General features: G+C 43.2%; 1 protein-coding gene across 7 annotated transcripts in view; it reads left to right on the top strand.

Moving 5' to 3' along the window:
• Positions 1-12,117, top strand: part of ATXN7L1 (ataxin 7 like 1) — a 350,136-nt gene that overhangs the window by 273,900 nt on the left and 64,119 nt on the right. For all 7 annotated transcript variants that reach the window (XM_060196381.1, XM_060196382.1, XM_007526971.3 and 4 more), the window contains one exon: positions 6,428-6,650. In XM_060196381.1, the coding sequence (XP_060052364.1) occupies positions 6,428-6,650 (223 nt within the window). The remainder of the gene's footprint in view (positions 1-6,427; positions 6,651-12,117) is intronic.

Raw genomic sequence — 12,117 nt, 5'->3', positions numbered from 1 at the left:
CATGCCTAAGGCTCCAAAGTCCCCAGTTTAATCCCCTGTACCACCATAAGCCAGAGCTGAGCAGTGCTCTGGTAAAAATAAAATAAAATAAAATAAAATAAATAATAATCTTTACCAGACTGAATACTGCCTAGTCATTTAAAATGACCAGTATATGGAAAAATAGAAATGCATAAATAGAATACTATAAAAAATTAATAAAAATAAATAGGATACTGTTAGTTGAAAAAAGAGTATAACAATTGATTGCATTTTTGTTAATGCACATGTGCATATTAACAACAAGTGAGAACATTTGAAGGGAAAGGCTCTCTTTCCCTGACATTACTTGTGTAAAAAAGATTTTAGGGGGTCGGGCAGTAGCACAGTGGGCACATGGCGCAAAGCGCAAGTATCCCAGTTCAGGCCCGGCTCCGCATCTGCAGGGGGGCCACTTCACAAGCAGTGAAGCAGGTCTTCAGGTGTCTGTCTTTCTCTCCCCCTCTCTATCTTCCCCTCCTCTCTCCATTTATCTCTCATCCAACAACGATGACATCAATAACAACAACAATAATAACTACAACAATAAAAACAAGGGCAACACAATGGAATAAATCAATATTAAAAAATAAATAAATAAAATTTTTTTAAAAGGCTGAGCAAGATTTAAGTGAGAGGTCAGGGAGACAGCATAATGGCTGTGTAAAGTCTTTTATGCCTCAGGCTCTGAGGTCCCGGGTTCAATCCCTAGCACTACAATAAATCAGCATTGAGCAGTGCTCTGGCTTCTAAATAAATAAATAAATAAGTAAATAGTGGAAATTTAGAGGTAGGGGACCAGAGCCAGAGTGACCAGAACTTTACTTAGCATTTGGAACATAGGCTTTAATTTTCACTTGGCTAAGATTTTGAAAATGGGAGTAGACTTTTCAGAAAGATCCAGTCCTGTGTGTTTCCAGTACATAAAGACCTATCTCTACAGAAAGATAACTGACACAGTTTTGTCTTTTGCTGGAGAGATTAGAGGGTTACTGATAGAAGAAGAGACAGGGTCTTCGTTTCTTATAAAAACGTGTTGCTATGCTGGTGGAATGTCTCCTTGTAAAGCACTCCATATTTATATTATAATCATTTTGGTAAAAGCTCTCACCTACTTTAAGTGCATTCCTTTTTGTCTGTTTTGGTCAAGGGACTGTCTGAGATCCATATAATTAATTTAATTCCATTTTTACTACTCAGAAGAAGCTTATAGAGTACTGTATTTTTTATTCACTAATAAAATATATTTTTTAACTTTTTCTTTATTTATTTTCATTTTTGTTACCCTTGTTTTTATCGTTGTTGTGGTTATTATTGTTGTTGTTATTGATGTCATTGTTGCTGGATAGGACAGACAGAAATGGAGAAAGGAGGGGAAGACAAAGGGTAAGAGAAAGATAGACACCTGCAGAACTGCTTCACTGCTTGTGAAGTGGCCCCCCTGCAGGTGGGGAGCCGGGCCTGAACCGGGATCCTTGCACCTTGCGCCATGTGTGCTTAACCCACTGTGCTACTGCCCGACCCCCTTTATCTTTTTTTACACAAGTAATGTCAGAACTGCTTCACTGCTTATGAAGTGACTCCCCTGGAACGGGGATCCTTACGACCGTCCTTGAGCTTTGAGCCACATGCGCTTAACCTGCTGCGCTACCGCCTGACTCCCTTGCCCAGCCTTTATCACCTATACCAGTAGCTGGTAAGACTTGTCCTGACAACTCAGGACATAAATATATATCTCTTTGGGAGTCGGGCGGTGGTAGCACAGTGGGTTAAGTGCAGGCGGCACAAAGCGCAAGGACTGGCGCAAGGATCCCGGTTCGAGCTCCCAGCTCCGCACCTGCAGGGGCATCGCTTCTCAGGCGGTGAAGCAGGTCTGCAGGTGCCTTTCTCTCTCCCTCTCTGTCTTCCCCTCCTCTCTCCATTTCTCTCTGTCCTATCCAACAACGACATCAATAACTACAACAATAAAACAACAAGGGCAACAAAAGGAAATAAATATTTTTTAAAAAAGAAATATATATCTCTTTGTGAGATGCCTTCTGATAGCAGATGCAACCTGAATTATATATTTAAAAAAATGTTTCACAAGTAGGAAATACTATTATAATCTTTATAACAATGTAAAGCACACAATAAAAAATTATGGTTGAAGTTTTAATGACTAGTATCTTATATAACATGTTCTTTCAATTGGTCATTTCTGACAATTTTACAGATCAGACATAAAAGTAATTATCCATTGATTTAATGTTTTCTTGAAGTTTTGGAAGCAGAACATGTTATAGCCAAGATTTTCTGCGAAGGTGGTTTTATTTTATATATATATATATATATATATATATTTTTTTTTTTTTTTACCAGAGCACTGCTCAACTTCTGGTGGTAGTGGGGGGTGGGAATTGAACCTGGGATTTTGGAGCCTTAGGCATGAGAGTCTCTTGTTTTTGTGTTTTTTTAATTTTTTTTATTATCTTTATTTATTATTGGATAGAGACAGTCAGAAATAGAGAAGGGAGGGGAAGATAGAGAGGGAGACAGAGAGACACCTGCATCCCTGCTTGAATCTAACCCCTGGCTGGTGGGGCCTGAGAGCTCAAACCTGGGTCTTTGTGCACTGTAACATGTGCACTCAACCAGTCCTGAGATTCTCTTTGCATAACCGTTATGATGCTATTCTCCCACCCTGGAAAGGTGATTTTAGAACCTCTTGTCTAATCCATTCCTTCAGTCCTGAATGGCACCCTTCCTGTGACTGAGTTCTAAACTATTTACTTAATTTTTTTATTCCCTTTTGTTGCCCTTGTTTTTATTGTTGTAGTTATTATTGATGTTGTTATTGATGTCATTGTTGGATAGGACAGAGAGAAATGGGGGGAGGGGAGACAGAGACCGGGGAAGGGGAGAAAGTTAGACACCTGCAGACCTGCTTCACTGCCTGTGAAGCGACTCCCCTGCAGGTGGGGAGTCTGGGGCTTGAAGCGGGATCCTTATGCCAGTCCTTGCACTTTGGGCCACCTGTGCTTAACCCAGTGTGCAACCGCCCGACTCCCTACTTGAATTATTTTTTAAATCTTAAGTTTATCAAAATAAAATGTACCTTTGTAATCAAGCCTTAGCCTCCCCACAGAACCAATGAATATTTCTGCATGTTCTATTTCCTATCCCCTTCACCAGTCTAAGCAAGTGAGTGAATGAAGATGGCAGAAAAACCCAAGACAGTAGTGGTAGAGTCTTATTTTAGCTTTAAAATCCTCTGCCAAAGGGGGAATCAGGTGGTAGCACAGCAGGTTAAGCGCACGTGGAACAAAGCACAAGGACCAGCATAAGGATCCCGGTTCGAGCCCCCAGCTCCCCACCTGCAGGGGAGTCGCTTCACAGGTGGTAAAGCAAGTCTGCAGGTGTCTATCTTTCTCTCCCCCTCTGTCTTCCCCTCCTCTCTCCATTTCTCTCTGTCCTATCCAACAATGAATAACATCAACAACAATAATAATAACCACAACAAGGCTACAACAACAAGGGCAACAAAAGGAGGGAAAAATGGCCTCCAGGAGCAGTGGATTCATGGTGCAGGCACTGAGCCCCAGCCATAACCCTGGAGGCAAAAAAAAAAAAAAAAAAAGAATCCTCTGCCAAAACAGAAATTGCTAAGCAAGACATATCTGAAGGGCAGAATAATGAATTTGAAGTAAAAAGACAATTCTATAGCTCTGCCCTGCAGACTGGTAACAACAACCTCTCTAACTGATAACCTTGTCTATCAGAAAGGAACCTGGGCACATTGACTTTTAATATCTAGTTCTAACCTTCAGTGATTTTAAGTTCTATATTTCCAGATTGCCTGCCTTCCAGTCACACTCACAGTACACCCCATTTCCTGCTTTCCTGAGAAATGGCTAGCTCCTTGCATTGGGCACAAATGTCCCCTTTCCCTGAGTAACCACTGGCCCTGACCTTGACAAGTAACCTCTCCTCTCTGGGTCTTTGGCCAGTCAGGCGTGAAAAGGGTGGAGACGCGTGGTTGCTTCCTGCCTTTCTCACAGGGGTTATAAAGGCTAGTCTAGTTTTACAAAAGATAAATTCCTCCAAGGAAGATCCTGACTGAGCTGTCCTTGTTGCTATAATATTTAGCAATCATGAGGGATGCAAAGAGATGACACAGGTTTGTGTATCCTTGTATTTATGATAATAGAATAGAAAGAGGCCTCAGAAGCCATAGAGAGATCTCCTTCATGTACAGATAAAAACATGGAGACAGAAAAAGTTTGAGTGAAGAACTCAAGGCCATATAAACCTAGTACTATGATGTGATTGGAACTGGAGCCTAGACCTCTGTGTTCCTCACCCAGGCTTCCTCCAAGTATATCAAAATGAATTCCTGGGGACAGGTGGTAGTGCAGTGGGTTAAGTGCACATGGTACGATGTGCATGGACCAGCATAAGGATCCCAGTTCAAGCCCCCAGCTCCCCACCTGCAGGGGGGGTCACTTCACAAGCGGTAAAGCAGGTCTGCAGGTGTCTATCTTTCTCTCCCCTTCTCTATCTTCCCCTCCTCTCTCAAGTTCCCTCTGTCCTATCCAACAACAACAACAAGGGCAATAAGGACAACAGAAATGGGAAAAATGGCTTCCAGGAGCAGAGGATTTATAGTGCAGACACCAAGCCCCAGTGATAACCCTGGAGGGGGGAAAAATGGATTTCTTAGAATTAACTCTTGGGTTTCAAAGTTTGAAAGAAATGACTCTAGGATGCAAAATGCACACAGAGTCTACTCTGATTCAATAACAAATAATTACCCATTAAAGCTGTAGGCAACCTATGTAAATTGGTCAAGGCAAAAAATACCCAGTAATCAGATGGTACACACACACACACACACACACACACACACACACACACACACCAATCCAAGCTTCGTCTGAGGATGAGCCAGTCTATGAAGCAGTTTGGTTCAAGGGAGCTCAGAGAAACCCCAAAGTCCTGTCCCAAGTAGTCAAGGTCATTTTGCCTTTCTTCTCCCCATCAGGAATGCCTCACTGTCTGTGGTCCACCATCTTTACCTACAACTTTGTTCATTATTATGTTCAAGTCAATTCCAGATCTGTGATCTCTAGTTCTTCTCATCAAGGCATCCATTATAATCACATGTTAATTCAGCACACATTAATTGCAGACTGTACATGGTATGCCTCCTCCCCCCCACCAGGTGTAAGAAGTCCAGAAAGTATTTCAGAGCCTTTTGTCATTTGGTAGTATGGCATTCTTTCTGGTAAATGTGCACAGAGTCTATGGGCTTATGTAAATGTGCATTTATCTTAGAATGAGGTCCCTAACTTTCATCAAATCTGCTATTCTCCAGTTGAAAGGAACCATCATAGCGGGCATGCTCTACAACTTTTACTCCATGCTCTTGCAGTCCTGGCCAGTGTCTTTGTCCTGCCCATTGAGTTGAGACCCTGATGGGAGTAGGGGGAACAGGTGTTACAATGAATAGAGGAAGCTTGTCTGCTGGGCAGTGGTATATATGGTAGAGTGCACACATTACCATGCACAAGGGCCAGGTTCAAGCCCCTGTCTTCACCTACATGAAGGAAGCTTCACAAGCAGTGGGGCTGTGCTGCAGGTGTCTCTCTCCTTCTCTATCTCCCCCTCTTTTCTTAATTTCTCTCTGATGCTATCCAAAATAAATAAATAAGCATGGATACCCAAAGCTCTGGAATTTTCCATGGAGCCTCGAAAAGCTGTGCCTCCCAGTATTAGTTCAAGCTCCCTCCCAACCCCACACCAGCCCATCTTTGGATTATGGTACAAATAGTGATGTTCTCCTGTATGTCCTGTATGCAGCTGTGGCCCTGGGCCTCAGCCTGTCCTGGGGAGGTCACAGTAAGTCTATAGACAGATGCTGCAACACTTCCTAAAGGTCTTGCCCTTCAGCCCTGATGGTGCTGCTGCTAGTTCTCCTGCTGGGGGTGTGGTTGCTGAATGTCCCATTTATCCTCTTGAAACTCTTGTCCTCCTGACTACCCTGAAGGAAACTTGTGGCCTCTATGCAACTCTCTGGGCATGACTTGGGCTTTGTATTATCCTACTGTGTTTAGGTAACTCCTAGAGCCCCATTTGCTAGCCCTGGCAGTGGTTTTACAGAAAGATAGCCTGACAAATGCCTCTCATGAGAACCTTGTGTGGGCTGAAATGATTTGACCCAGAGATTCAAAAAAGGAACCACTCTAGCAGGTGCAATAGGAGCAGGTATTAAGACAAATAGTAGTCAGATCTGAGTTCTTCGGGAGTTTCCATACCACAAGGTCAGCACTTTCTTCTCTACCTGTCTTGTGGAGGTCTAGGCATGCACATGTGAGAGAATCACCTGCTACAGGTGATGTGCTGAGTTCTCTCCTTTTTTCCTCTACAGAGAGAAGACATGGTTCAATGTGCAGACCTTCTCCCTCGCCAGCGTCTCCACCCTCCAACTCCAGGACATCCCTAGCACAGGTGAAGACAAAAGCCTGTCTCAGCGGCCATAATTCTGCCAGCAGCACCTCAAAGCCATTCAAAACGCCCAAAGACAATCTACTTACCTCCAGTAGCAAACAGCACACAGTCTTTCCTGCAAAAGGATCCAGGGACAAACCATGGTGAGTTGTGGGGTATGGGCAGCCAGTCGCTGTCTGTCCTCACTACATGTCACTGTGAATAACAACAGTGTTTATCCTCTGGCTTTGGTTCTGGGTGAGTGAGGAGAGAAGCAACAGAAACATGAAAGGAGGAGATGGGGGACATAAGCAGGAAAGAACAATCTTCTCTGGAGAGCTGAGTCAAGTTGTATCTAAGTAAAGGGTAAAAGGATTGAAGAAGATAAGCCAGAAAGAGAAGGACTAATACCAAATGATCTCACTCATAGGTGGAAGGAAATTGGGCAACCAGGGAAAACATAATGTGAAACTTGAACTGTGTGTGGTATGTTGCACCAAAGCAAAGGACTCAATAGAAGGAGGGAAATGAACAGGATGAAGGGACATCAGGGTCCTGGTATATGATGTTGGAGAGAGCACTAAGCTGGGGGAGAAGTGATTACCAGACATCTAGAGACCTATCATAGGGAGATGAGGCATTGTGCCTATGTGTCAAAGACTATTACCCCCCCCCCAGTAAAATATATTTTAAAAGAAAATAAAAGAGAAGGAGCTGGGTGGTGGCACACCAGGTTAAGCGCACATAGTACAAAGCTCAAGGAGCTGCACAAGGATCCCAGTTCAAGCCCCCAGCTGGCTGTCCACCTGCGGGCGGGGGGGGGGGGGGGTGCTTCACAAGCAGTGAAGCACATCTACAAGTGTCTTTCTTTCTCTCCCCCTCTGTATTTTCCCTTCTCCCTTTCAATTTTTCGCTGTCCAGTCAAATAAAATTACCAGCAGGAGAAATGGATTCATATAGTTCAGGCACCAAGCCCCAGATATAACCCTGGATGCAAAAGAAAAAAGGAAAGAAAGAAAGAAAGAAAGAAAGAAAGAAAGAAAGAAAGAAAGAAAGAAAGAAAGAAAGAGAGGAAGGAAGAAAAGGGAGGGGCTAGGGGGTGGTGCACCTAGTGAGTGCACATGTTACAGTACACAAGAACCCAGGCTCAATTCCCCAGTCCCCACCAGCATTGCAGGGAGAAAGTTTCACAAGTTGTGAAGTAGTGCTGCAGGTATCTCTCTGTCTCTCTCCCTCTCTATGTCTACCTTCCTCTCAATTTCTGACTATCTCTATCCAATAAATAAGTAAAGATTAATTAAAAGAAAAGAGAAGGGTAAAAGGTACTATTTCCCTGTTATATGATTCCCTCTCTGTTTTCTGCCCCAATGAAGAGAAACATCTATATAAATAGTTAAAAGCAGAAAGTCTCCTTGGGGGAGCAGGACTGTGGTCCCCAGAGGCAGACCTCCTGTTGTGAACAGCTGGGCCACTGCTCAGTGGAAAAGCTGCCCACAGAGCAGGTAATTGGGAGCTGACCACAGGAGGAAGGGAGAAAGCTGACAGACAAGAATGTCACCTTTTTGATGGGGTAGGAGAAGACTGATTGCAGGTGACTGTAAAGAAAAAAAAAAAAAAATCAGAGGCATTTAATTCATTTTTTTTTTCTAATTTTAATCTTTACCTGAAAGGCTGAAAAGCAATGGGCAGATAGAATGGAACCAAAATGAAAACAAGGACAGAAAGCAGATGGGTAGCTTCAAATGCTGCTGGCCCCAGCTTGGAAAGCTTATAGCAGAGTCTCTAGCTTTATCTTTCAGGCCTCTGGAAGGCAGGCAAGGGATAAGTCGGACTCCTAATTTCTACATTTAAAGAGAAAGAGTGTCCTATTAATTAATGATACTTAATTGTACTTAAGTTCATACTAGTGAAACTGGGGGTGAAAATCATCCATCACTGGGTTTGTCACTGCACACTGAAAATGATGATAACTTTGTAAAGAGCTAATTATGCCAGATCAATTAAAGAACCTCTTGTGACTGAGTGGGAAGGCACAGACAAAGCTGTCAAGGAGGGGCGTTAACCTGTCACACAGGTGGACCTAGTGGACAAGCTTTGTTCTCCGCCAATTGTTAGGATCTCTGATCCACCGCATAAGAGGACACAGCTGGATAGGAAAATCCCAGTCTGAGAGTGATAATTGGGAACCTCAGAGTTTCTTATTAGAACCTCAGGAAGTGGCTTCATTATAGGTGGTTTGCATCCAGTGGCAGTGCCCGATGAGCAGATGGAAGCAAAGTTTGGGAATTTCTGCTTGGGTACAAATCTCAGCTGGGTGTCTTCAGGCAAGCGACTTCATGTTGGTGCACCTCAGTTTTCCTCTATGTTAAATAGGGCTGATATTAGCTGTGCCCCATGGGACTATCCTGAGGGTCAAGCGAGCTCATTTTTGTAACAGTAGCAAGCATGATGTCTGTAGCAGAGTACACGTGATAAATATTTAATGACAATGTTATTGTGATCATCATTATTATGTGTGCCAAAGGACAGAGTGCCTACAAACTGGGCAAAAGGTTGAAAAATCAGATCTCTCAAAAAAAAAAAAAAGTAACAGTTCTTAAGGCTTAGGTTCAGGTTGAAAATGGCAGTGAATAAAATTGGTTTTTTTTAGAGTCTAACAATAAGCTACAGAGAAGGGAAAAGAGAAGAGTTAGGCAAGGCATTCATAAGGAATTTTCCATAAGGAGACCAGGGGGTTATGGGAAAGACTACAATAAACACAACATAAATATGTATTTATGTATTTATCACAAGATTCAAGGTGGCCACAGGACAGTGAGAGACAGCATCAAGAATTCTCCCAGGAGACATGTCTTTGAAGAGATGCTGAGGTTGGGACAGTCTCCACAGTCAATTCAGAATAACTCTATGTGCGTGTATTCAATCCTCCTCTAGACAAGGACACCCTCAGCTAGAGGAAGAAGATGGTTTTGAAAGAATCTGAGGAAGGGGGTGTCAGGAGATAGTTCACCTGGTAGACCTCACCCTTTACCACATGCACAGGCCTAGGATTGAGTCCCCAGCCACCACATGGGACTGCCTGTGTAGGGAAAAGCACGAGTGGAGGACCAGTGCTGCAGTGCCTCTCCTTCTCTTGGTTTCTTTTTCTTTTCTGTCTCTCACCCTCTACCAAAAAAGAGTCTGCCACAGAGGAATCATGCAAGCACCACACTCTAGTGATAACCCTGGTGGCAAAAATAAATAGAAAAAATATTGAGGGGCCAGGTGGTGGCACACCTGATTGAGTGCACATACTACAATGCACAAGGATCCAGGTTCAAGCCCCCTGTCTTCACTTGCAGGGGGAAAGCTTTGTGAGTGATGAAGCAGGGCGGCAGGTGTCTCTGTGTCTCTATCACCTCCTGCCCTCTCAATTTCTGGCTCTCTCTGTATAATTAATAGATAAAGATGATAAAAAAATTTTTTTAAATAAGGGGAAAATATTGGGCAGGGGTAGATACATAATGTTATGCAAAGAGACTCCCATGCCTGTGGCTTCAAAATCCCGGGTTTAAGCCCCCGCACCACAATAAGCCAGAGTTGTGCAGTGCTCTGGTGTTTCTCTCTGTGTCTTTCTCTCCCTGCATCTCTCATAAATAAATAAATAAATAAAATTATTTTTAAAAAAGAAAAAATACTGAGAAGCAGGACTGAATCCCAAATATAAGCAACTAAAAGAACTGCAAGAAGGAAAATAACTCTCATGCAAAAATTTTTAAGTCCTCAAATGTAGTACACTTATTTGGTATAAAGAGCAGAAAGCTAATGGGTGACTCATCAAACTTTATGTGAGCAGGAATTCTGAAGACAGAGCAAAGGCTGCACCATGAATGAGGTTAATGCTGAGTACAGCTTGCTCTGCCCCATCCTCACTGCTGCTCACTGCTACTGCTGTCTCTGTTAGTCTTGCTACTAACAATTAGTCTTCCTAAAACACCACTACCAAGCACACATGTCAGAGAGGCTGGGAAAATATGGTGTGGAAACATTGAGGGTTCATTCTCCTAGAGCAGGGTAGAAGAATGAGGACTGGGCTAGGGACAAGAAGAAGCAGTTCAAATCCCAGTCCAACTACCCACTTTCCGTGTGACCTTGAACAAGTCACTTGCATTTCCTGAGTGTGACTTTCTCAAGTCTGAGTGTTTGAAGATTCTTGCCGGGATAGCCTGAGGGTGCTTCTTCCCGAGCGAGTGCTCTCTGGGTTGGAGAGAACTCAACTGGAGCTGATCTAGGCTGCTGCGTGGGAGAGGGATCAGGAACTCGTGCGCACTAACTTCGCAGGAGATACACTCTGGAACTCTCAGAGCCGGAAAGCAATTTCCAAGTGTCTTTAATCAGAAGAGCAGCTGTTTTTATACTCTCCAAGTAGGGTGGAAACAGGATGTGACATAGAGAGGGTGGAGCGAAAAGTGACTGGTGGAAGATCAGGGTGTGACAAGGAGAGGATCAGGGTGTGACAAGGAGAGGGGGTGGAGCAGGTGAGAATTCTACCACTAAACCACCAATGCCCTGGAGGGAGTGTGGTGCTTTATGTAAATGTAAAAGTGATTTATGTAAATAGACCAAAGCTTTGAATGGGAACAAATCAATCCCTATATAGGCATATGGTTAAGCAGAAGCCAGGGGGAGCTGGCATACTACCCAACAGATTCTAAGGCCACAATATTCACAAAAAGTCTCAAAGGTTGCTCACTGCCTGCTGAAGCAAGAGTTACCCCTATGCTTTACTATGTGTATGACCCAGGTTCTCTCCCCTTCCCTACCTCCCCTTTCCCTCTCCATTTCTGGCTGTCTTTATCCAATAAAGATAATTTAAAAAATAACAATAATAATAACTACAACAACAAGAAAAAATCAACAAGGGCAACAAAAGGGAAAATAAATAAATAAGATATAAGATGAAAGGAAGAAAGAAAGAAAGAAAGAAAGAAAGAAAGAAAGAAAGAAAGAAAGAAGTACACCTGAGTTGAATAGGAAGTTGGGATGAGGGGCCAGGAGGCGGTGCATCCAGTAAAGCACATCACCATGCACAAGGACCCTGGCTCAAGCCCCCGCTCTCACCTGCAGTGGGGCCACTTCATGAACGATAAAGCAGTGCAGCATGTGTCTGTCTCTCTGTCTCCTCCTCCCCTCTCAATTTCTCTTTGTCCTATCAAGTTAAATTAAAAAAAAAAAAAAAAAGGAAAAAATGACCACCAGAAGCATTAGATTTATAATGCAAGCTCCAGTGATAACCCTAATGAGCATGGGCAAATCCATACCTGCAGCCTGTTTCTTTCTTTCCCTAGTGGGCCAGAGTTCTGGAGATGCGAGGGTCTAGGACACATTGGTGAGGTTATCTGCCCAGAGAAGTTGGGATGGAGTCATCGTAGCATCTGTAACTTGGTGTCTGGAAGGTGACATGACCTAAGTTGAGACAAAATGGTTAATGAACAGGAATTAAAAAGTAGGATTAGAGCAAGTGAGATTAGGGATTTTAGGGTAGAAGAAAGCTAGGAAATCGATTTTAGGCATGTTCCTGGGGGCACACAACTATTGTAGTTTTGCTTGAGTTTGGTAGCTTGTCTGAGGTTAGATAAGAATATTGTCTGA

The sequence above is a fragment of the Erinaceus europaeus genome, chromosome 8, assembly GCF_950295315.1.
Source record: "Erinaceus europaeus chromosome 8, mEriEur2.1, whole genome shotgun sequence".
NCBI classification, from domain to species: domain Eukaryota; kingdom Metazoa; phylum Chordata; class Mammalia; order Eulipotyphla; family Erinaceidae; genus Erinaceus; species Erinaceus europaeus.
Note: the sequence above shows the minus strand (reverse complement) of the source record. Positions and strands in the feature narration are given on the sequence as shown.